This window comes from Chrysemys picta, chromosome 10 (assembly GCF_011386835.1).
Source record: "Chrysemys picta bellii isolate R12L10 chromosome 10, ASM1138683v2, whole genome shotgun sequence".
In the NCBI taxonomy this organism is placed as follows: Eukaryota; Metazoa; Chordata; order Testudines; family Emydidae; genus Chrysemys; species Chrysemys picta.
The window spans coordinates 54,757,508-54,784,302 of NC_088800.1; the positions used below are offsets into that span (position 1 = coordinate 54,757,508).

Consider the following 26,795-nt stretch of genomic DNA (forward strand, 5'->3'; position numbering starts at 1 on the left):
TGTCTTGAAGTGGTGAGAGGACTCCCCCACGTCTCCTTTTGCCCCAACCCAGCAAGCCTTGTATTAGTCTCTTCTTCCATCTGACAAGTGTAGTTAGGCTCATAATCATCCTTGACAAGCCAAAGTTTCCCCTCTTTGATTTCTACCACTTGTTCTGCCTAATTTCCCTTTATTGCCCTCTTCAGTCCTCACATCTCACTTCCTCACACTTGGCTCTCTTCTTTCCTTCTCTGATCCAAGAGGATTTCTTCAGTCCTCCAGTGCCATCAAAAATAGTAATAAACAGGCATGACACCTCCCAGCAAAATGAAACTGGATTGTCTAATTTGATCTCTTCATACTCTCCATAAGAGTTAAGGTTTCTAAATAATTTGTCTGTAGAAGGTGTTCTAGGGATTAAAAATACCTAATTCATGAATTCACAAAGAGCTGCATCTGTGTGCAAAGTTTATAATTCTTAAAACCTACCATAACCTAAAACACGTGGGCCAAAAAAGTACAAGATGCTAGAGGACAATATAAAACGCATGTATTTTTATAAAATGGCATATAAAGATGATTAATCCTGCACATTCCTCTTCGTTTAATTTCTTATTCTATTGTAAGCATTCCAATTTGCAAAAAAAAATTTTTTTTATTATTTCTCCAATAAAAAGTTAGCTGTACACTGAAAATAGGGCTAGTTAACCCCAACACAGAGGCGCTTGCAAGGTTCTTTGCATCACTTAAGTCCTTAATACGAGGCATTGTCCTAGAAAGGACCTTGCACAGTCTAGCTGCACGTGGGTGGCTTTTCAGAGGTCCTGGCCAGTATAATGGGTAGCAAGAATTTTCTGTGGAATCCAGTGGGGCTGGAATTAGGGATGCTGCTTCACCCCGTGGCTTGAAATAGTAATAACAAACACCAAATACATGGTTTCCATCATCAGCACCCCAACTGTAAAAATTGTTCCAGGACCCTTAAATCCCTACAAAAGCTGCAGTGATGGCATAGGAAGAAACATAATGCTTCCCAGGGTTCCCAATAGCATTACTTAAAAGGGAGGAGGGAGAGAGCAGGGAAGTATATCTAATGAAAATATTATCTTAGAAATTAACGATAAAGAATTTTCAGGTTAAAAATGTTAAAATACAAAAAGAAGAATATAATTTTTTAGATTTAAAGTGGGGGGAAAAAATTAAACCATGAAAAATAACTAACTTCCACAGTTACTTAGCACATATGAGGTCCAGACTTTGTTTCTCCTATCTCTCGGCTGGGGATATTAATAAATTACATAAAAATTGCATGAAAAGAAATACATATTAAAGGAAAAGCAAGCTCTAAGTAACGAGAAATGAACAAGAAAGATTGGAATTGAGAGAGGAATGTATTTTGTTCTTTAGAAGTCATAGGTGCTAACAGTTCAAAAGGTTTTTATTATGGTTTAAAACTGGAACATACTCCTATGTTTGGGAATTTATAAACAGATATTTGATACTTCTATAGTTCACCATTTAAACTATATTAACTTGTAAAGCAGTGAATTACAAGTTACATTTACCACTCAGAGGCTTCATATGCCTAGATGCTGAAAGGATCTCATAAATGTCTGATTTTACGTGCTATACAGTATGCTATGTTACCAAGGCACAATAATTAATACAGTGTCCTAAACAGCCTGATTTACTTGATTTTTGTGGCATTGTCTGACTGCTGGTATTTTAATAGTAGGTAAAGAAAGACAAATCCTGTATAAAACCAGACTTCAATTTAAGTTTGTAAGGTGATGGTGGTAGTTTGATATAAAAATAAAAATTTTATTTAATCTTATTTTTGAATCAATAATGTCTCTTCTCTATGGTTGTTTTTTGCATTGGTTCCATGACACACATTTTCTTAAACCAGAGATTTTCAAACTCTTTCAGAGTATGGATCATATTTTAATTGATATTTTGCATTTAATTTAATATAAGCTTTGTCGGGGCTGGGGGGATAATTTTTACAGTTTCATTTTCTTCTTCAGTTCATCTTCCCTATCCCATGTTCCTCTCTCCTTTCCCTGCTCTCTTGTAAATATTGCCTGGCCATCTGGTTTCCTCCTTCCCGTGATGTTACTCTCCTGCTGGCAGCCCCCTGAGGTGGCTAGCAATCCTAGCACGCTGGTGGCTTCAGTTCCTAAGAGCAGCTTCAGCTTCCCTTCTTTCTCCCACTTTCCCCAATTTGTTTTAGTAGTGGCCCGTTCTAGAGATGTAGAAACAAGGATGAGAAGATGAAAAGTCAGTTCTATGTAGACCACAAGTTAAGAACCACTAACTTAAACAGCAAAATTTGCAAATAGTGTAAAAGAACAGGGCTTTAAAAATGCATTTGCCCATAGAAAGCTTTTCTGGACAATTGCTGTCAACTTCTACAATATCCAAACTTCTTTTTTTCTTTAATTTCAAACATTCCTGGTTGCAAAGATAAACTTCCAAATATAAATCTAATTTAACTGTTACAGTGTCATCTTCCTAAATACGTAGAGAGATGGCTCCAGTATCTCTGTTGCTGCTCAGAGCTCTGGTCAGTTTTCACTCTGCTGCAGTTTGGCAATCTTGTCAGTGTTCACTATGCCTGTTCAGAATCATTTGGTCATCTGAAAAACTGACAAGACTCAGGTCAGTTTTACTTTGCTACTTGGGAGAATTATGATCAGCAACAGAGGAAGGATCTGGAACTGTGCAGTGGGGGAGACTTGTAAACTGACTACGGAAGAGTGGACACGTCCCCATTCAGCACCCAGAAAACTTAAGGGAAGGACAGAGTAGCAGAGACAAACTTTCCCTCACAGAAGGCATTTGGTTAGAAGAAGGTAGAGGAATGAAGATCCCATGCCATCATCACAGCAACCAGGAGGCTCTGTTGAGGGAGAGACCAGAGAGAGACAGAGGGTCCTGTGGCACCTTTGAGACTAACAGAAGTACTGGGAGCATAAGCTTTCGTGTGTAAGAACCTCACTTCTTCAGATGCAAGTAATGGAAATCTCCAGGTATAAATCAGTGTGGAGATAACGAGGTTAGTTCAATCTGGGAGGGTGAGGTGCTCTGCTAGCAGTTGAGGTGTGAACACCAAGGGAGGAGAAACTGTTTCTGTAGTTGGATAGCCATTCACAGTCTTAGTTTAATCCTGATCTGATGGTGTCAAATTTGCAAATGAACTGGAGCTCAGCAGTTTCTCTTTGGAATCTGGTCCTGAAGTTTTTTTGCTGTAAGATGGCAACCTTTATATCTGCTATTGTGTGGCCAGGGAGGTTGAACTGTTCTCCTACAGGTTTTTGTATATTGCCATTCCTGATATCTGACTTGTGTCCATTTATCCTCTTGCGTAGTGACTGTCCAGTTTGGCCAATGTACATAGCAGAGGGGCATTGCTGGCATATGATGGCATATATAACATTGGTGGACGTGTAGGTGAATGAGCCGGTGATGTTGTAGCTGATCTGGTTAGGTCCTGTGATGGTGTTGCTGGTGTAGATATGTGGGCAGAGTTGGCATCGAGGTTTGTTGCATGGGTTGGTTCCTGAGTTAGGGTTGTTATGGTGCGGTGCGTGGTTGCTGGTGAGAATATGCTTAAGGTTGGCAGGTTGTCTGTGAGCGAGGACTGGCCTGCCTCCCAAGGTCTGTGAAAGTGAGGGATCATTGTCCAGGATGGGTTGTAGATCACTGATGATGCGTTGGAGAGGTTTAAGCTGAGGACTGTAGGTGATGGCCAGTGGAGTTCTGTTGGTTTCTCTTCTGGCCTGTCTTGTAGCAGGAGGCTTCTGGGTACACAAAACTTCAGGACCACACTGATTTATACCTGCCTCTGGAGATTTCCATTACTTGCATCTGAAGAAGTGAGGTTCTTACCCACGAAAGCTTATGCTCCCAGAACTTCTGTTAGTCTCAAAGGTGCCACAGGACCCTCTGTTGCTTTTTACAGATTCAGACTAACACGGCTACCCCTCTGATACTTGACACAGAGAGAGACAGTGTGCCACTTCTGCTTTAGGTTGAGCATTTCAGATTTGTCAGACACCAACTAGCAGGAAAAGATGGAGATCCTGAACAGCAGTTTGCATTTTCTTTTCCAGTGGCTGGTTGGCTTCTCATCTGAGCATTGCTCTTAAAGAATGGTATTGGTATTTGGCTATTAGGTATAGTCCTCTTGTCATTTAAGTGTCTGTTAAGATGTACCTATCCCTGTGTGTGAGGGGAGACAGAAATTGGTGGAATAGATTAGATAGGAATATTGCAGAGAGAGAGCGAGAGATTTGGGGCAAAGAAGTGAGAGAGAGAGCATTCAGAGCTAGACAAATTCAGACTGGAAATAAGGCATACATTTTTAACAGTGAGAGTCATTAACCATTGGAATAGCTTTCCAAAGGTTGTGGTGGATTCTCCATCCCTGACTATTTTTAAAACAAGATTGGATGTTTTTCTAAAAGATCTGCTTTCAGAATTATTTTGGGGAAGTTCTATGGCTGTTAGACAGGAAGTCAGATTAGAATGATCACAATGGTACCTTGGTGCTTTGGAATCTATGAATCTAAATGTAAAACTAATCTTTACCCAGTCTTCTCTACAATACTACCCTTACTTTCGTACTTCTGTTTGAAAAGCCCAAACCAAGCATGTTTCTTGCCAGCAGGGAATAATCATTGTTATACCCAGAAAAAGCACTCTGATACTATGGTGATGGTGTCCACATAAGAACCTAGACAGACAAAATATAGGGGAGACAGGTAGAGAACACAGTGTAGGGTTGGTAAGGGAGTCAAGAGGCTGGAGGAAGAGAGAGAAAAGAGGAGGCAGACACCAAAATCATCATGGAAAAAAGAAATCATGATCTGTCATAGGAAACAAAATTAAAATTGAACGAAGTATGGAGGGAAAAAAGGTATAACACAAGCAAGAAGCTTCATGGACTGCTGGCAAAGTGGGCAACTTCGCATGGGAAGGGCTCTGCCTCCCCCGCCCTGCACCCATGGGGGAGGTGCTCGGGGTGGGTTCGAGCTCCCCAGCCCCCAGAGGAGGGGTAAAACCACCCTCGGCTGCATCAGCCACTGGAATTGTGCCCCGGCCAAGCTCCACACATGGAGACACGTGACCCACAGGCCATGCAGGTATCAGCCTTCGCCTCCCCAAGCCCGCTGGCTTGCAAGGCTGGATGAGTTTGGGGGTGGGCCCAGTGGGATTGGGGGCAGCAGCTGTGGGAGGTCTGGGGCAGCGTGACACTCCATCCTGCGGGGCGCAGCAGGGTCACGGGGTGGAGGCTCGGGCACCTCTCCTGCTAACTTACAGTCGCTCATTAAAATCACCAGATGAGTTGGCTGCAGCACAGTGGGCGGGGGAGCCCCTGCTTGGCTCGGGGTTTTAATTCCTTTCCACTGTATGTAACCCGGCCCTAGCAGCTCCAGTTGGGCTGGGGAAGGGGCACCTCTCCCCGCCTGAGTGGCCTGTGATAACCTGCTGCGTGACCACACGACTGAGAGGGAACTTAGCCCAAAGGTACCCCAAGCTCAGGGTAGTAGGTGCCAGATATGTTTTTCAAGCTTTAGTAAGGATTGTCTTGAAAAAGAAGTTTAAAAACTCCTTCCATAGCTTTTTATAGTAACTATGACCTGTAGCTGACAGCCAAAATATAGTAGCCTGTTAACAGAAAGAACATTAACGTTTTTAGAGCAGTCAAAATGCTTGGCTCTTAAGGATTATATTTTAGGGTAAATGAAGGATTGATAACATTGTAAAGAAATATAGCAATGCTTGGGTTGGCATGGATGTTGGTAATCTCTTGCAAACATAGTTATATTCTTGCTCTGTACATCTGTTAATTTGGCCTTCTCCTTAATTTCCGTCCCTTAGTGTGTAATAGCACAGAGTAATGAAATTACCTTGAAAGGAAGTGGGAATCACTTGGTAGAATTACCCATTGAAAGATGTTAAAATGAGGGCAAAATAATTAGTAGAATTAATTACAACTGCTAGCTAAAAATATGCTGGATGCAATTAATTAGTTTCATATAATGGAACTTTGCACCTTTTTTTCTACGTTCTCAAGATAGAAACATTGCCAAAATGAAATACCACTTTTAAAGATGATCTGCAGATGTAAACGTCAAAGCCCAATCCACTGTAATATGATGTACGGAATGTCCCACATCATGATTCAGCGTATTAGTATTAAAAGTGGAAATGATACAGTTTTCCTTTTATCGAGTTCCTCTGGAGTCCGCACGCAGTCTCCCATGTAGTGACACTCCAGCGTGTGCTGTGCTAATATCCTAACCACAGAATCCCACTAGATTGTGGAGTTAGACTATCAAGGTGTTTAGGAAGTGGTATACTTAGGGTTAATTTTTATAGTCATATTTTTATATATTGTATATTTTTTTATATTTTCATATGAAATAAAATCTTACAATGTAAGCTCTGTAGGTAGGAATGGTGTCGTCTTTTGCATCATAACTGTCAGTGCACTCTTGGGTTTTAAAGTAATCTTCAGGTGGGTATTCATTTCCACTACAATGTGAATACCCTAGATGGTCAATTATAAGAGACAGCAGTCTTGCCTCCTGGCTAGATGGCAACTGATTACGGCAGGAGTCAGCAACCTTTCAGAAATGGTGTGCCGAGTCTTCATTTATTCATTCTAATTTAAGGTTTCGCATGCCAGTGATACATTTTAATGTTTTTAGAAGGTCTCTTTCTATATAAGTCTATAATATATAACTAAACTATTGTATGTATGTAAAGTAAATAAGATTTTTAAAATGTTTGAGAAGCTTCATTTAAAATGAAATTAAAATGCAGAGCCCCCCAGACCAGTGGCTAGGACCTGGGCAATGTGAGTGCCACTGAAAATCAGCTCATGTGCCGCCTTCGGCACACGTGCCATAGGTTTCCTACCCCTGGATTACGGTTACAATTTTGGCATGGAAGGAATTTTTAGTAAATTTCATTGCAGAGGTGAGGGGGGGAAAGAAGATAAGTCATGAAAAGGTCACCAGTTAATGTAGTTTTTGCTACATAAATGAGGATGGGTGCTGAATGGTGAGGCCTCTGCGGGGGGAGATTGAAGAGTAATCCCACCCTGCACTCACCCCACAGACTCCTGTCCCACAGAGTTGGGCCCAGCTCCAGGCATTCCGAACTGGCATACGGGGTTGCAGCACCACTCGGATTTGGCTTGTCCACCTCTATGGAGATGGAGGGGTGGACAGGCCAAACATGAGTAGCACTGTGACCTTGTGTCCAGGTCACAACACCATTTGTTCTGGGGGCCTAAGCAAATGTGCTTTTACAGCCATTTTTCCAAGATTTCACTGACTTTATTCAAATTCACATTTTTGTGACCTCTGTGACAAATCACATAGCCCTACAACTGATGAATAGTAGCTGCAGAGGACTGTAAATTAAATGTAGCAGGGTAAAATGTGTGACCATGAGAATGCATAAGTGAATTATGCCACCACTTTGATTTTAGGTAGGGAGGAAATATGCTGATAAGATTTGAAAAATTAAATACAAATTACTACTTGGCAAAATGTATGTAAAATTGTATAAATGATATAAAAAAGCAGTAGCAATAAGCCCTACAACATAAGGAACTCTCATTTTCACAGTTTAAATGACAAGGGTTATTTTTCTTTAAAAGTAAAGTTTTGAATTTATTAAAAATTGTATCTTTTTGTCTGTAAAGTGTACTTTTTTTATTAATAGTTTTTAAATGTTATGTTAAAAAAACTGAGTTAGTGGAGCAGGGATATACAGTATGTGGACTTCAACCATTAGGGGCTTCTTTGCCAGGGCAAATAACAATTAAAGCTCAATATGAACATTTTTATAATTATGTAGATTACTCAGACTAAAACGTCTGTTTTAAAAACAGTAAACGCTCCATTGAAGTCGGGAGGCTTTTCATTTCTGTTAACTTGCTTTGCTTGAAAAGGTGTGGCTGGGAGCCAGATTTATAAACTGATGTAATCTCTGTCAAACAGCCAGATGAGTGTTTTTCTTACAAGAAAAATTTTGCAGTATTTAAAAAAATCTCGTACAAATTTTTAATTACCATGAAAGCCTCCTTTTATTAGTGCATTTACAAAGTGTTTTTTCCACTGTGGTGTGGTTAGCTTGCCTATAAGAGTTGTGTAAATTTAACTTTCGCTAAAAAGGTGACTCTTTATTTTGGCTGTAGAAGGTAACTCTAATTCTCATGCAATAGTAAAGAAAACTGAAAGCATCATTCTAGGAGCAGTGAGTCAGAAAGATCTCTCTGACGCTGTGTTTCAGTTTCCCCAGACTTTTTATCACTACTTACTTGGTCTTTGATATTTTTTCCCCCTTAGGGCTTCAAACTACTCGTTTAGGAAATCATTTGGAAGATCGAGTAAACAAGTTTTTGCGGCGACAGAATCATCCTGAAGCTGGGGAAGTTTTTGTCAGAGTGGTAGCCAGTTCAGATAAGACAGTAGAAGTAAAACCAGGAATGAAATCCAGGTTAGTCCTCTTTTTATGGTAGTATTTTGAAGTATATATCTTGTGTAACTTTTTGCCTGCCTAGATATAGTAGAACCTCACTAGTTTGCACTGATTTGGAGACGCTTCATAAATTACCAAAGCTTGGTAATTGGCAAGCAAGTGAACAAACATAATGAAGATAATACACCATAAAATGTACTTTGTTAATTTATTTTGGTAGTTGTATTTTAACTTTTAACTTACTTATGACACTGATATATTCTGTAGTATATTTTTTAAAAATAATGGGATCTTAGATTATGCAACATTGAGGTCTTGTATTACTATTAAATCTAGAAGAGGTGAGGGAAAACTACTGGTTTTGTGCAGATTGTAGGATGCATAATTTAGTACAGTGCAGATTAATAAAGTTCTACTTTAGTAACATTTCATTAACTATGTTGCCTTTCTGTATACATTGGCTTCTGGAAATGCTTTTATAGTAAATGGGCTATTTCATGATAAATGGGATGGTTTTTGAAAGGCTTTATCCATAAAAGTACTTTAGTTTTACTCCACAGATGGCAAAGTGTTGACTGCATTTCACTTAGTAACTTCAGTGTGTTATAACTAATGTACCATTTATTTAGAGGCTGGCAGTTTCTTTGGACAATCTTGTGCTTTGTGTTTGCATGTTCAATCATAAGTTAATTGTATGGGAAAACTTTTGTCTCAAGGCTTTATGGAAACTGACCTTGCACTGTCATGGTACCATTTTAATATGATTCTATACTCTGCCACAACTGGTACTTAAATATTTCTGAAGAATTAAATAATGTTGTAAAGATCTGCTTCCTTTTTGATAAAATTTTAGAGTCCATTGATAGATTTCTTCCTTTCCTTCAGGTTTGTGGATTCTGGTGAAATGTCAGAGTCCTTCCCTTACCGAACCAAAGCTCTGTTTGCTTTCGAGGAGATAGATGGAGTGGATGTGTGCTTCTTTGGCATGCATGTACAGGAGTATGGCTCTGACTGCCCACCTCCAAATACCAGGTACTTTTTCATTTCTAGAGTGACTGGTGCACATGGAGCCTTTTAATACTTTAAATACAGGCTAGCTACACATACTTCCACATACTGAAATATTCGTGGCACACACAGTCTTACTATAAGGTTAAGTGTGTTGAAGACTTTTCCACATCAAAAAAAAAAAAAAATTGACAGTCAAAATGTTAGGAAGTACATAAAATTCAAATCTGTCTACTTCCATGCTTGCATTTTCCCTGGTCTCTCAATATCTTTGCCTGTTGTCCAAAAGGTGAAACACTAGCAATATTTCACTTTTATTTCAGCAACTTTACATCATGTACTTTGACATGTCTCTTTGGTCAGTGAAAAGTGCTTCTCCTCTTTGAAATCAGCTGCAGTCTTTATTTTCCAGGTCCCTGCCCAAAGCAACCAAGTCAGTGGCTATTGTAAAAGCTGAACACCAGCCTATGAAATCTAATGTGGTTTGTATTTGAATAATTTTCTTTTTTTGTTTTCTCCCTGATCCTCACAGGCGTGTGTACATATCGTATCTAGATAGTATTCATTTCTTCCGACCCCGCTGCCTCCGAACTGCCGTTTATCATGAAATCCTTATTGGATATCTGGAGTACGTGAAGAAACTTGGGTGAGCAAAAGTTGTCTGAATTCTCTGCAAAGTGATGCTGTAATTCAATGTCATGTGAACAGTATGGTTATTCTATGTAACTTTTTAATTAAAGAGTAGACTTCTCTCCTATTTTGATTTGTTTAAGACCATCTCTTAGCTTCCTTCCACCGTCTTCTCAACAGTCTTATGAAACAGACACCTCTTCTCCCGCAGTGGAGATTAGGGTTTGGATTTCTGCACCAGTGAGCGTATAGTGTTTTTTTCCCCATACTGGGAACATTTTTCCTAAACTTCTCTTTCCCTTTTTAGACTGAGAGAATCTCACTCCCTCCAGCCACTAAACTGGTGAGAGAGGTGGGTACTAAATAGCCCAGGAAAAGCCTAAGTTCCATGATTAGACCATGGGCCCTTGTAGATATAAGCTATTACTGCCATAAAACTCCCCAACATCTTTATAAGGTAGTGAGAAGTCTGAATCCATTTCTAAATGTGGTTGGGTTTATGTATAGAAAAGGCAAAGGAAGTTAATTAAAATGCCAAATGAGTGTTAACTGAGATGTTATTGGTTTTTGCATGTAACCTGCAGGTATGTGACAGGTCACATTTGGGCCTGTCCCCCAAGTGAAGGAGATGACTATATTTTCCATTGCCATCCCCCTGATCAGAAAATACCAAAACCCAAACGCCTGCAAGAGTGGTATAAGAAGATGTTGGACAAGGCATTTGCTGAGAGGATCATTCATGACTACAAGGTTTGTATACCTTTTACTGGCTGGATTGATTTTACAGTGTTCGTTATATCTAGGCTACTTACTACACTTCTTCAATATAAGGGAAGAGGCAATGACTGTTCTGGTTAATGTTTTATAAACATTTACATTTTTAGCCATTATCTTCCCTTGCTTACAGTTTTCTGCAGCTTTCACCTCTGAGGTGACAGCCTTTTAGTCTTGGTCTCTGCCTTTATGGAAATTTTTTGTGAACATTTGAGCAAAACTAATTCAGCCAGGTTTGGCTAGAGTGTGGGAAATAAATAAATATAAATATCTAGATAGATAGCTATACAGTATATGGATATATATTTTAATCAGGCCTATTTGAACAGCAGTGGTCCTGAAATGCCTGGAGTTGAAAGATGAATTTTGGCATGGAAATAGCCTTTGTCAAGGAAAAGTGCTATGGAGGATGGTGGCAAAAATTGGTTTTGATTTGACCAAGTTATGACCCATTGAAAATCTCAGGCGAAGGTGTACAGTACATTTGAAAGGCATTTTCTCACTAAGTTTATTAAGTCTGATGCTAAGGAAAGTTATGCTGTTCACTCTTAATTAGCTAACTTAGCTGAGTAGTGAATGAAAGGCTCCATAATGCTTTGTCACATTCATTGCTTATCTTGTAATGGAAAAGCTGTGCCACTTGTAAGTTTGTAGGGGAGATGTTCTTTCCTAGGGGTATAGGACACATGGCTAACGTTTAGCCTAATAGCCAGTTGTTGTTTTTTCTTTCAAAAATCTCTACTTTGAGAAAGAGTTCTCTTCTTTCAGTAATGGTCCCTATTGTATTCCACTGAGAGTTACAAAGGAGAAGGCTGCTAGAGAATCTGTTCTTTTCTGATCATGCAAATACTTTGTTTTGAAAAAACTAAACATATGTATATATTGCTAATAACTTTATAATCATTAGGTGTGCAGTTGTATTTGTGACAGTGTTTTAGAATACACTGTAAACTCCTCCATGTAGAATCAGTTCCTTCCAAGTGTCCTACTGTGTACTTAAAAAAGCTTTAAGCCATGTGAGTGCAGCAGGTGTGCCTCAGGTTCTGCTATTGATTTCAGGCTCTTTTTTTTTTTTTTTTTTTTGGTACTTCATTCAATCTTACCATTGTGTGACACATTTAACAGGATATCTTCAAACAAGCAACTGAGGACAGGCTGACAAGTGCCAAGGAGCTGCCTTACTTTGAAGGTGATTTCTGGCCAAATGTGCTGGAAGAGAGCATTAAGGAGCTGGAACAGGAAGAGGAGGAGAGGAAAAAGGAGGAAAGTACAGCAGCTTGTGAAACAACAGAGGTAAGTTAACCTTTGCATACAATACTTGTCCCCAAATCAGAAGGTTGTCCATGTTGCTAATCTCAGCTAGAGCTCATACCCGATACTGATGATGCAATTCAGAACTAGAAGAAAAAAATATTTTTTGTCTTTCAGTTGAGTTTTTAAACCAAGGTTCCCATCAGCTACAATCCTGGCTTCTTTCCAGATAAAAGTTAAAAATTCTGTGGCTCTTTTTAAATAGAGTAGTAAAAACTTCCATGTCACAGACAACGTTCCTACTTTCTTTTAAAATGCTTTCTAAAATCCAAGGATGTCTGTGAGCTATTTTGGATTGCATAATGGCTGTCTGGTTTGCTTTACAGCCCTTTCGCTGAATTTCTAAATTCAAGCTACCTTAAAATATCTGCATTTTGAAAGACACTATTTAAAGTCTGAATTCTTCTTTCTATAGCAAGCTATTCATGTCAATTTGCAGTGATAGAGGATTGAAATTCAAATGTTAGTACTACTAATTACTAACGTTTTTTCATTGACTTAGCCCATGATTCTAGATGGTATAGTTTCCTCCAGTACCGAGCATGTTCCAGTCCCCAGAATCATCAATGGCACCAGGGTGTTTACCTCTACCTTCCCTATCAGCCCCACCCTATTCCAGCAAGGAGTCAGTGACCAAGATGACAACCTCTCTCTAGTCTCACACCATGCCCCATCATTACAACAACTGGGACCCTCCTAGCCACTTTCTGATCCTCAGCCCTCCTGGTATGGCTACCCTTGGGTGCAGCCACTTTCTTCCATTCATCAGGGATGCTCTCAAAAAAATCATGACAGACAACATTGTGAAGGGTTCAGTCAGAGACCCCCTTTGGACTGTCACCTGATGTGCTGAAATTACCTTTGAGCCCGTTTTCCCTGCCAGCTTGGGACTCCAGAGCCCTGCCTTGTTGAGCTGAACACACTAGCCTGCTGCAACGCAGACTCGGGGTCTGGGCCACGCCCCCAAAGCTGCAGACTTTAACCAAAAACAGCTCAGCAGGTTACCTCGCCAACATCCATACACCCGGTTCCCAATGGGATCCAAACACCAAATAAATCCATTTTACTCTATATAAAGCTTATACAGGGTAAACTCATAAGTTGTCCGCCCTCTATAACACTGATAGAGAGATATGCACAGCTGTTTGCTCCCACAGGTATTAATCACTTACTCTGGGTTCATTAATAAACAAAAGTGATTTTATTAAGTATAAAAAGTAGAATTTAAGTGATTTCAAGTAATAACAGACAGAACAAAGTAAGTCACCAAGCAAAATAAAACAAAAACACACAAAATCTAAGCCTAATACATTAAGAAACTGATTACAGGTAATATCTTGCCCTCAGAGATGTTCCAATAAGATCTTCCAAGCTATCCCTCCAATCCCTGGCGGGGAGGAATAGCTCAGTGGTTTGAGCATTGGCCTGCTAAACCCAGGGTTGTGAGTTCAATCCTTGAGGGGGCCATTTAGGGGTCTGGGGATTGGTCCTGCTTTGAGCAGGGGGTTGGACTAGATGACCTCCTGAGGTCCCTTCCAACCCTGATATTCTATGATTCTATGATAGACTCCTTCCTAGTCTGGGCCCAATCCTGGGCTCCACCCCTTTTTATAGCTTTGGCACAAGGCGGGAATCTTTTGTCTCTCTGGGTCCCCACCCCTCGTTCTAAATGGAAAAGTACCAGATTTAAGATGGATTCTAGCATCATGTTACATGGTCACATGTCCTGTCAGACCCCAGCCTCCATTTTCCTTGGGCTGGCCCACACATACACAGAAAGGTTTGCAAGTAAACAGAGCCATTTACAATTCATTGATTCTGAAGCACCCTTAATGGCTTCCACTTAATATGTTTACATCAGTAATACAAGTTTATATCTTATTCTCCTAAATCCTGACACAGAAATAATACATACAAACAAATAGGATGAACACACTCAGTAGATTATAAGATTTGTAATGATAGCAAGAGACCTTTTGCATGAAGCATATTCCAGTTACATCATATTCACATTCATAAGCATATTTTCATAAAGCATATGGAGTGCAATGTCACAAACATAAAATGCATGTTTTACATACATTGTCATGGAGGCGCCAGGTCACCCTCTCTTTTGCACGGAAGCACTAAAACTCTGGAATTGGTGCACCCCCACAGTGCTATTCAGAGCCCCAGAACCTCAGGAGGACACTTATGAGGAGCAGGAGGCCAGACTGAAAGAGGAGACTACATGACAAATATCTCCTCTTCCTCTCTGGATGAGGCAGTGATGCCCCTGGACATATGGCACACCTCCTCCTCTTCAAGAATTGCTCTCTCAGGCAACAAGGCGCTTTTAGATCCTGCCAAGATTATCTAGCAGACACCAATCTCTGTTTTGCCAACATGTAAAAGGGCCGACAAGAAGTAATACTTGCCCCCAAAAGAGGCAGACTTTTTTTACACATGCTCAACCTAACTCTATTGTGAATGCCATTAATTCACGAGGACAGCAACACCGTGCTAAATCGACGCCACATGATAGAAACTGGAAGAGGAGAGACTTATTTGGAAGGAAGGCATGCTCTTCAGCAACTCTGCAATTCAGGATTTCAAACTGCCAAACCTTAATGGCGAAGTACGACCACATGAATTATTGAAAACTCAGTGCCTTTATTGACCACTTGCCAGAAGCACGAGAACAGTTTCAAGCCATCATATGTGAGGGCCAGCTGGTAGTGAAAACGGCACTGCAGACCACACTGGATGTCACTGATACAGCGGCTCACTCAGTTTCGATGGTGATGGTAATGAGGTGGGTTTCGTAGTTGCATCTCTCAGGGCTGCCAAAGGAGTACAGATGATGGTTGAGGACCTCCTTGTCGAGGTCTCCAGACTCTTCGCTGTCAAGACTGATGCCTCACTTCATACTTTGAAGGATTCCAGAGCTATGCTGCGCTCTCTAGGAACCTACACACTGGGACAGAAAAGGAAATTCAATTCATAACCATCTCATATATCCCGACAACCCCAGTTTCCCCTACCACTGTGATACTGCGAGCCACAAAGAAAGAGACCTAGAGCAAAAGCAGAAACCATCAGCCCCTCAATCCTCAACATCCCAGCCCTCGATATCAATAAACCAGGTTTGACACCTTGGTCGAGGCCCTGAGCAACCATTCCTTACAGCAATATCTGCAACCCACGGGCCTTTCCACATCCCTTCAGATGTCACTTATCTCTTTTCCTCAGGAATTAGGAAAACATCACTTCCAAAAAATGGGTCTTGGAGATCATTTCCAAGGGTTACTCTATCCACTTCAACTCTCTCCCTCTTCATTCCTCTTCAGGGAACCTTTTCACGAGAGACTGCTACGTTAGGAGATAGATCACCTTCTATGCCTAGGGGCCATAGAACCAGTCCCTGTACACTTCAGAGGCAAAGACTTTTATTCCAGATATTTCCTGATCCCCAGGAGAAAGGAATATTGGAGACACATAGTAGATCTAAGAGCACTAAACAGATGTGTGATGGTGCAAAAGGTTCAAGATGATCACACTAGCGGTTGCTATTCCATTTCTGGAGCAGGGAGATTGGTTTTCAGCCCTCAACCTACAGAATTCCTACTTCCACATCTCAATCCTACTATCCCATAGAAGATTCTTCCAATTTACCTTTGGGCAGGACCACTACCAGTACAGAGTACTTCCATTTGGCCAGTCCTCTGCACCCAGGTGTATTCTCCAAGGTCCTCTCCATCGTAGCGGCACATCTATGAACAGTAGGTGGTATTTACCCATATCTGGACAATTGCCTTCTTCAAGGTTCGTTCCTTTGAAGACCCCCTAGGAGCTACCCAAAGGACTATGCACATATTTGCACAATTGAGTCTACAACTCAATATCCAGAAATTGACCTTGACTTCAATACAGTGTTTGGCATTTATAGGGGCCAAACTCAACACAGTGCAAGCGAGAGCGTTCTTCCCGCAGCACAGTTTCGACACCCTGACAAGTCTCATAGAGACAGCCAACAAATGTCAGCCAGAAATTGCCTCAGCTTCTTGGGCACATGGCGGCATACACGTTTGTGACATCTCATGCCCGACTACACATGAGGTGTCTACAGGCAGGGTTCAGATCTGTTTACACTCCAAACAAAGACAGGCTAAACAAGCCGTTAGTGATACTCTCCAGAGTCAAACATTCCCTGGAATGGTGGAAAGCCCTATCCAAGGTTTGCGCACGGATCCCATTCGTGCAACCCCCACCAATACTGATTCTAACAGACACCTCTCTAATAGGCTGGGGAGCCCACCTGAACATCTGCAGAGTTCAGGGCAAATGGTCCCCCACGGAAGCTGTACTCCACATCAACCTTTTGGAGGTAAGAGCCGTCAGAAATTCCTGCACACACTTTCTCCCATTCATCAGGGATACTCTCACAAAAATCAAGACAGACAGCATAGCATGCATGTTTTACATAAATTGTCAGGGAGTCGTCAGGTCACCCTCTCTTTTGCATGGAAGCACTAAAACTCTGGAATTGGTGCATTCTCCACAGTGTACTCATATCAACCATCAATATGAGCTCAAAGGCTTTCCAAATGGGTCTCAAAGTGCATTAACTGTTATCATGCCTGTAACCTGCTGCCTCCATCAGGAATTAGCACACACTCCACATAATCCATCTCCACCTCTGTTGCATTTGTTAAAGATATTTCCATCTCAGTAATCTGCAGGACAGCAACGTGGGCCTCTGCTCATACTTTCGCGGAACTCTATGTAATTACTTCAGATTCTGCTTCTGGTGCCAACTTCGGCTCATTGGTGTCATCAATAATAGACTCCGTTCCAAAGCCCCAGCCCTCCTTAAGGGACACTACTGTGAAGTCACCTACAGTGGAGCACCCATAGGGACACTACTCAAAGAGGAAGTTATGCACCTTGTGCAGTAACGATGGTGCTTCGAGATGTGTCCCCCATAGGTACTCCGTGACCCGCCCTTTTGCCCTCTACTTCGGAGTTTACAACAAAGGGGCTCTGTTGTAGAAAAGGAACGGAGAGTGGTTCGCCCACACAGTTCTAGGTAGCCTCATGGCAGAGCACAAGGGAAGGAGAGCACATGTGCAGGCTGAACGGACACTGCCACCTAAAATCTCGAATCAGGGGCGCAGATACACCTACAGTAGAGCACCGATGGGGGTACACACCTTGAAGAACCATAATTATTGCACAAGGTGAGTAACTTCCTCTTCTCATTTTAAATGTAGTCCATGTGAATACTGCAGGTAGGTAATTAGTATTCATGTATTAATGTTTGATAATTATTTAATTTATCTGACTCAACGTAACTTAGATTGAAGGAAGTAGTAGGAAACAAGTGATTGACTGGACAAAGAGAAAATCATTGTCATCAAAATGTGGTTACAGTAATTTTTAAGTACAGGTCTTCCAACAGTTTCTCAACATAAATTTCCTTCAGGAGTAGTTTTTTCGTTTTTAACACCTTCAAAATGGCAAAGATCAATCTGCAGTAAAGACAATCAGCAATACTAACGGAAAGTCAAAGATTTAAATTTGATTAAGTTGCAGGCTTCTTTTATGTTTCAACATAGCACAAAATGAACAATTTAAAGAAATGATTGAAGCACTTCTCTGAATATGTAGATTTGAACTTTTAGGTTCACTACCTGATGTTGCAAGTGAAGAAAAGAGAAAAAAATTACGAGCCAAAAGAACCAACAATTGCATTAATGCAAGATAGCTGGCTGAAAATGAGAAATGGTCTGATAAAGGCTATAAGCATCCATACTGGGGGGAAATGTGTTCCTACTTAATGCTAGTGTTTCTATGTCTAAAAAGAAAACATAACATTGTATCCAAGTTGCTGAAGATGCCAATCCAAGAATGGCAGAGAAGTGTAACTGAAGACTTTTCCCTTTCGATTAGAAAATGCAAACAGAATGAAAGAGTGCAGACATCCTAAACTTCTCAAATGCATTCATCCTAAACTTCTGTCACTGTTTCAAATCTCATTGAGAAGGAAATTGCACCTAATAACGGGAATGTCAAAACTGTGGCCTCTTGATTTGTTTACGTAGCTCACATGACATAGTCAGATTGTCCAAAATCTTTAAATTTCTACCTCTCACGTTTTTGAAGAGCAGCTTCCAAATGTGAGCTGAGCATAACTGATGCAGTGGTGATTGTCTCAGTCTACTGGCTGCCTGAAACCATGAATGAGAAGTGTGGATGCCCCGATGCCCTATTAATCTCTTTGAAGTGTCATCTCTGCAATCCAGTGAAAACATTTCAGTGTCAAAATTGACTAGTTCAGTGCTGAGCATTTTAGCAGATAGACTGAGCGGGAGAGTGGGAGTGAAGCCCACAGCAAAGTTGGAATTAGGAGTTGTTGCAGAGAAGGAAATGCAGAGGGAACAACATAGGTAATACAGACAGGGAGGAGGGAAAGAAACAGAAGAAAGAGGTTGGGGAACCAAGAGAAACAAAGAGCAGAGATAGCAGTGACCCCACTGTAAAGTGTATTTTCTCACTGAGTAATGCGAAATGCAAAAATAAGATCCTGAATAAAAAACAAAACAGAACCCCTAAAAGTTTAGTTACTGCATAAAAGCCATATTTGCCTCTTGATCTCGCTGCAAACTTCCCAGTGACAGTATAAGCAATTGCTATGGATCGAAGGGAGTACAGAGTCCTAAATTTATATCAGGGACCATAATTTACCAGAGAATTTGGCACCCCTGCATAACACAATCCTCAGGTACATGATGCAACCATGATGGTTGGCAGCCCCTACCTTTCCACAGCCCCCCAGCTCATGCTTTCCACACGCACTCACATGGGGAAAAGCTGCTCTAAATTCAGACAGCCACTAGAAGATTCACCACTCCCCTTGTGTTAGGAGGGTTTGTGGGTAGCTACTGTTGCATCTCTTCTCCCACCACCCTCCAAGGCTGGAGCCTACGCTCCGCTGACACTTGGCTACCCTAATGCTCCCTTGGTACAGTTGGCACCCAGCACAAATGAGTCTCTCTCTCTCTCTCAGGCAGCTCTCATTTACCACAGGGACCATCCTGGTGCCTGGATGGTGCAGAAAGAGGGGAGTGCAAAAAGGCACCTTTACTCTCTCCTCTGCTCCAAGCTGCACTGAACTGTTCTTGGTTGCTGTTGAAGACAAGCCCTGTTTTTCTGCCTTTGCACTCAAACATAAATGTTAAGTCGCACTGAGTAGGTGGAGGACTTGGATCAAAAAATACCAACATTTTACTTATCAAGGGCCTGTATAGACAGGCACGATATGTACAAAAGCAATTGAAGGAAGTTTTGAAAAACCTTGTCAGATTACAGGCTGATAACACGATCACCATCTCAGAGGGAAATCTAGTTTGGTCTAATTGACAGCAAAGAACTGGAAAAGCAAAAGGACAAAACCAAAAAATTATTTAAGGAAGCTATGGAATTAATGACTGATCCCATACACAGAGGTCATAGGTTGTTCACAGACTAGGAAGAAGATGCTGAAACATGGCTGAATATAACCCGGACTTTCCTCACTCTCCTAGCCTTTAAGAGTGAAAAGTTAGATTTCTGCCCTGAACATATGGTTTGCAAAGGAGACTGTATCATTGTTGCATTAAAATTTTGGAAGGAAAATAAAGGAATGCAGGGCAGTTGCATTCGGAATGTGATACATTTTGAAAAGACCTGCACTTCCATCTGACTCCCATCAGCAGCACTATAGTGTGTTTTTAATGCATTCACATGGGCTTGATCAAAATTTCAGTACAAGGTAGATGCTGAAAAAATGAATGAATTGATAAAAGAATATTGGTATCTAAAGGCAGAAGCAAGAGAGAGATAATCCTAACTTGTTAGAAGAGTGGAGACTTTATTATGTTTATTGAATTGCAAGCTTTTCAGTTTAGATGGTGTTTGCCTTCGTGTTGGAATAAATTGCTTACAAAGAATATAAGTGTGTGTGTTTCATTTCATAGAATTTTCATGGGTGCTTTTGAGTTGTGGAAATCATAACTCGGGGAGGGGGTGTTTTGAGAGGTTTTTGACTTGGTGTTCATGTTTTAAAATAATTGTCAAGGGCATCTAGTTCCAAAGAGGCAATTTTTTTTGCCTGGTCTTATAAATCTAAACATAATCTGATCTGTAAATGGGCATAGAAATGCTTTAAAAATTATTATTCATACATAAAATTGATCCCTCAGTCAGCTGTAAAAATCCATACTGATGGGTTTTAAAAGGAAATTATTGTCCCTGTGCTTGCCTCTACCATTTAATACACAGTCATTACGGTCTGATGTGTCACGGCATCTGCCTGGCATATGCCTTGTTACGAAACTTCTAGTGGAAAGAATTGTACATGCGCAGTAGCCAATTTTCTGAATGAAATAGTGTAGTCTTTTTAATTTTAAAGCCCCCAGAACACTCATCCTTGTCTGCACGTTGAGCCTCAGGGTGCACAGAATTTCAGAGAAACAAAGCTGTTCGAAGTGATAGAGCCCAAAAAAACGTCTGAAATCCCAAGGCCAAGGCAATTTTGTTAAACTCCTAAAATATTGGTGTTGTGTAAAGAACTGCTGGCAAGCTGTGAAAGGTGAAGTGTGCAAAGCTTTCACACAAAAGTTATAATGAAAAGAAAACTGCATAAAATCCCAAATCCTTAAATGAATATATGTATATTTAAATTACAAACACATTTGTTACTTTAAATTGTTTGAAAATTGATTTTTTTTCCCCTTCCCTTGCCTGACAGGTTTTAAATTCATGCCTCCGATTTCTCCTGGAAGACTGTAGTGTGGCTAATTTACATAAATTGGAACAGAGTCTCAACTCTTGACCGCAAAGGGCTTGAGTAAAACAATAGTAAATGGAACCAAGTTTTACAAAGTTTAACATTCTTCCAACATATTTATTGCAGGGGAGCCAGAGTGACAGCAAGAATGCCAAGAAAAAGAACAACAAAAAAACCAACAAGAATAAGAGCAGCATCAGTAGAGCTAACAAAAAGAAACCCAGCATGCCAAATGTGTCCAATGATCTGTCCCAGAAACTCTATGCCACCATGGAAAAGCATAAAGAGGTACAGTCAAAAATACTGCTGAAATAGGAGATAACATTTTTGTAAAATGAGGCTTGACAATAGTTAAGTCAAAACAGGAAGGAACAATGCTTGTGACTGCAATTACTTTTATTTTTCTTTTACAATACATATTGAAGTAGGTTACCTTCAACTAAATTAATTAGATTATACTATATCTGTGGTATGGCATAAGCTTTGTTTCTCTATTAAAAAGCTTTTATTTCTAAAAGATGTTTTGGAGTTATTTTTATAACCCTAGTCATTTTTCCCATTTACTTGCAGGTCTTTTTTGTGATTCACTTACATGCTGGACCTGTAATAAACACCCTGCCTCCCATTGTGGACCCTGATCCATTACTTAGCTGTGATTTGATGGATGGACGAGATGCCTTCCTTACCTTAGCAAGAGATAAGCACTGGGAGTTCTCCTCATTACGCCGATCCAAGTGGTCCACATTGTGCATGCTTGTAGAACTACATACTCAAGGGCAGGACCGTTTTGTCTATACGTGCAATGAGTGCAAGCACCATGTGGAAACAAGGTGGCATTGTACTGTCTGTGAGGTATGTGCATATGTGTCTGACTCTTTTTTTCTCTTTCCACTTCTCCTTCTAAATGTGTCTCCTTCTCCCCCAAGTTAAATGTTCTGCTAAGAACTGCCTATAGATCCAGAAACTAATTCTGAGTTAGGTGTGGGGATTGTCAGCATGGGTATATTGTCATAGCAGAGTAATTATTCATGCTGTGCAAGACACGGGTTTACCTAACCCCTGCTGTAGACGAAGCTAGGGTTGACAGAAGAATTATTTTGCCAGCTGAGCTATTGCCTCTTGAGTATTGCTGCCATGGAAAAACCCCTTCTATCACTGTCGTAAGTGTCCATGCTACAGCAGCGTAGCTGCCACGCTACAGTTGTGCCACTGTGGCACCTGTAGTGTATACAGTTTGAGTTCTATGCTTTAGCTTGAAGCTCCTCAATATGAAGGTTGGTTTGGGGGATAAAATTTTGATTTAGGGGTAATAACTAGTTTCTAATCTAACTGCTATAGGAGCAGCTAAATGTACAGCAGTCAAGTAAGCAATCAATTTCTGAATCTAAGGTAGATTTAGCTTACTGTTAAACTCCGATTCTGAGCTAGGTTTAACTTGATATTAAAGGATCTAGGACCTTTAGACTCATTGTGCTGGTCTCTGAAGCTGGACTTCAGGAGGCTATCATGTCCTATCCCAGTGAAGCAACTGTAACTGATGGGGTGGAAACTTACTGTCTCATAATACCGTCTGAAAAGGACAGAAGCAGGCAGGGCAATTAGTTGCTGGGGATAATATCTGAGTAGTTTCTAAAGAGGTTACTTGCTCTAGAGTGACTTAACTGGAATATTTTCATAAATAGAATCCTAGGGTTAGAAGGGACTGCAAGGATCATCTAGTCTAATCGCCTACCAAGATGCAGGATTTGTTGTGTCTAAATATTGGGTGAGCCTAGCATTTCCTCTCTTGAGGTGGCCCAGTTCCTACAGCAATAGCACTGGGTGTTGGGCCCTTCCAGAATGTGCCTTAGTTGGCATTGAGTGAAGCAAGACAGATCCCACCCTGCAAAAAACCCCACAGAACAGTAAAGCCTAGTTTCACATCAAGAATACGTTGGCATTACCTCTTTAGCCCTTGTAGTATCAAGAGCTTTATGCTGTATTAAGATGCTGAACTGAGTGGGTTTTTCTTTATTTTTAGGACTACGATCTTTGCATTAACTGCTACAACACTAAGAGCCACGACCACAAGATGGTTAAATGGGGCCTGGGTCTGGATGATGAGAGCAACAGCCAAGGAGAGCAACAGTCAAAGAGCCCCCAGGAATCGCGGCGACTAAGCATCCAGCGCTGCATCCAGTCCCTGGTCCATGCCTGTCAGTGCCGCAATGCAAACTGCTCATTACCATCCTGCCAGAAAATGAAACGGGTTGTTCAGCATACCAAGGGCTGCAAGCGTAAGACAAATGGTGGCTGTCCTGTATGCAAACAGCTAATTGCTCTTTGCTGCTACCATGCCAAACACTGCCAAGAGAACAAATGCCCTGTGCCATTCTGTCTCAATATTAAACACAAGCTCCGGCAGCAGCAGATTCAGCACCGCCTCCAACAAGCTCAGTTAATGCGCCGAAGGATGGCTACCATGAACACCCGAAACGTGCCTCAGCAAAGTTTGCCTTCTCCTACCTCAGCAACGCCTGGTACTCCCACGCAGCAGCCAAGTACGCCACAAACGCCGCAGCCGCCTCCTCAACCCCAGCCCTCCCCTGTAAGTATGTCACCAGCTGGCTTCCCCAGTGCAACAAGAACTCAACCCCCTACTACTGTTCCAACAGGAAAACCTACAAACCAGGTGGCAGCACCTCCACCTCCTGCCCAGCCTCCCCCAGCTGCTGTGGAAGCAGCTCGGCAGATTGAGAGAGAAGCTGCCCAGCAGCAGCAGCAACTCTACAGGGTCAACACCATAAACAATGGTTTACCTCCTGGCCGTCCAGGAATAGTAAACCCAGCAGTGGGTTCAGTGAACCAGATGCAGCAGGTTGGCATGAATGTACCCCGGCCTAACCCCGTAAGTGGTCCAGTAATGTCCAACATGCAACCTGGACAATGGCAATCATCTCCAATGCCACAGCAGCAAACAATGCAGCCGGGAATGCCGAGGCCTGTTATGCCAATGCCGCCACAGCAAACTGTAGCTGTGCCAAGAATGCCAGGTGTGCAACAGCCACCGCGCAGCATTGCACCGAATGCACTTCAGGACTTATTGCGGACCTTGAAATCACCTAGCTCTCCACAGCAGCAACAGCAGGTTCTTAATATCCTCAAATCCAACCCTCAGCTTATGGCAGCTTTTATAAAGCAAAGAACAGCCAAATATGTCGCAAATCAGCCTGGGATGCAACCACAAGCAGGCATACAGCCTCAGCCTGGGATGCAGCAATCTCAGCCTGGGATGCAGCAGCAAGGTATGCACGCACAGCCTAGCTTGCAGACCATAAGTGCAATGCAAGCAGGAGTCCAGAGACCGAGTGTTCCTCCTCAGCAGCAGGGAATAGGTGGCATGAATCCCCAGGGGCAAGCGATAAACATTATGAACCCTGGACACAATCCTGGCATGGCAAATATGAGTCCACAGTATAGAGAGATATTGAGGAGGCAATTACTACAGCAGCAGCAGCAACAACAGCAGCAACAACAACAAGGAAGTGCTGGCATGGCAGGAGGGATGGCAGGGCATAATCAGTTTCAGCAGCCTCAAGGACCTGGAGGTTATCCTCAAGCCATGCAACAGCAACGAATGCAGCAGCATATATCAATACAGGGGGGGTCCATGGGACAGATGGCTCAGATGGGACAGCTGAATCAGATGGGCCAACCTGGCATGGGGGCAGATGGCACCTCCAACATTCAGCAAGCACTGCAGCAAAGGATTCTGCAACAGCAACAGATGAAACAGCAGATAGGGTCCCCAGGCCAGCCTAATCCCATGAGCCCCCAGCAGCATATGCTCTCAGGACAACCACAGGCATCTCATCTCCCCGGCCAGCAGATTGCCACATCCCTCAGCAACCAGGTGCGATCTCCAGCACCTGTTCAATCTCCCCGGCCCCAATCCCAACCACCACATTCCAGCCCGTCACCAAGGATACAGCCCCAACCGTCACCTCATCATGTCTCTCCCCAGACTGGTTCCCCCCACCCAGGACTTGCAGTTACTATGGCTAGCTCCATGGATCAGGGACACTTGGGCAACCCAGAACAGAGTGCAATGCTTCCACAGTTAAACACCCCAAACAGGAGTGCATTGTCTAACGAATTGTCTCTGGTTGGTGATACCACAGGAGACACACTAGAAAAATTTGTGGAGGGTTTGTAGCATTATGGGAGCATCACTTTTTTCCTTTCGTGTTCCTGGACATTTTGTACTGAAAATTCAGACATCTAGGTTGTTTTGAATCCTAGATGGAACTGCTACTTCCTACACATGGAAGAATGAATTGCTGTTTAAAAAAACAATACAAAGAATATATTTTTTGTTAAAGCCAGGCGGTTAAAATATCTGGTCTCTTTTGTGGGGTTTTTTGTTTTTGTTTTTTTGGGTTTTTATTTTTTTTTGTTCCTGTTGACTCATATCTTTTTTTTAATGGGAAAACAAGTTCATTATATTCATATTTTTATTTGTATTTTCAAGACTTTAAACATTTGTGTTTAAAAGCGAAGAAAAATAATATTCAGAAACTGTTTCCTGAAAAATGCAACATTATAATGTATCCCGATAACTTTGACATGTTGCGGGAAGATTTTTTTTCTATAGTGAACTCTGCAGGCATTTGAAGTATTACCCCTGGAAAAAATAGGAATTGACTCTTGCACACACAAATACACACATTGGCTAATGCCAAAATCCTTGTCTTGCAGATGTAGAAATTGTTGCTTTGTTTCTCTGGTAAAACTGGTTTTAGATGAAAAAAAATAGGGATGATCACTCTTAGACCATGCTGATTTCAATAGAGAAGAAGCATTCTTTTCTTTCATTCTTTCTTCTATGTGAAACTTGAAATGAGGAAAGCAATTCTAGTGTAAATCATGCAAGCTCTATAATTACTATAAATAAGAAAATCCAAGAAGATTCAATCACTGTATAGAATGGTAAAAAAACAAAAAAAACCTCATTTCTTACTTATATATCATATTGTTAAATAAACTGTGTGCAACAGACAAAAAGGGTGGTCCTTCTTGAATTCATGTACATGGTATTAACACTTAGTGTTTGGGGTTTTTTGTTATGAAAATGCTGTTTTCAACATTGTATTTGGACTATGCATGTCTTTTTTCCATTGTATATAAAGTATTGCTTAAAATTGATATAAATTACTGAAGTTTTTAACATGTATTCTGTTCTTTAAAATCCATGTAAGAATGTTTAAGGTTTTTATTTATTTATATATTTTTGGGATCATGTTCTTTGTAAGACATGGCTATGAATATTCACTCATTACACAGAAGCAGCCAGTGGCATTGATAGGCGAGGCACGATACAAGGAGTACTGTCAGTAGCATGTCTGTTTTACCACACCCTTTATCAATTGTTTCCTTTTTGGGGAAGGGGAGAGGAAGAGAATCTGTTCCCCATACATTTAATACTTACAGGCATTCATCCAGAAGGGTTAACTGGAATAAATTATTAACAGCCGTTGCTTTTTTAAAATGCATTGAATTTAGAGAAGGATCACCATTGGAAGAGAGAGAGAAAGTACTGAGTTAATTCTAGGCTAATTTATTTAGTCTATAGCAAAATATGAACATAATATGAACCTATTGACTTTAACACTATTTTTCTGCTGTTAACTCCAAGTCTAGATTTGAGGGTTTTCTGTGGAATAAAAATAACTAATCATGTACGTGTTCCCTCTAATATCCTGTCGTCATGCCCTGATGTTCATGGGCACAGTCCACCACCCAG

General features: G+C 41.3%; 1 protein-coding gene across 11 annotated transcripts in view; it reads left to right on the forward strand.

Annotated features, from left to right (window-relative positions):
• CREBBP (CREB binding protein) overlaps nucleotides 1-26,256 on the forward strand; it is a 180,609-nt gene extending 154,353 nt beyond the window's left edge. For all 11 annotated transcript variants that reach the window (XM_042854095.2, XM_042854098.2, XM_005306180.5 and 8 more), the window contains 8 exons: nucleotides 8,349-8,499; nucleotides 9,367-9,513; nucleotides 10,022-10,135; nucleotides 10,704-10,869; nucleotides 12,019-12,186; nucleotides 21,140-21,301; nucleotides 21,584-21,865; nucleotides 23,034-26,256. In XM_042854095.2, coding sequence (XP_042710029.1) covers nucleotides 8,349-8,499; nucleotides 9,367-9,513; nucleotides 10,022-10,135; nucleotides 10,704-10,869; nucleotides 12,019-12,186; nucleotides 21,140-21,301; nucleotides 21,584-21,865; nucleotides 23,034-25,208 — 3,365 coding nt within the window. In that variant the 3' untranslated portion in view covers nucleotides 25,209-26,256. The remainder of the gene's footprint in view (nucleotides 1-8,348; nucleotides 8,500-9,366; nucleotides 9,514-10,021; nucleotides 10,136-10,703; nucleotides 10,870-12,018; nucleotides 12,187-21,139; nucleotides 21,302-21,583; nucleotides 21,866-23,033) is intronic.
• Nucleotides 26,257-26,795: the final 539 nt, after the last annotated feature.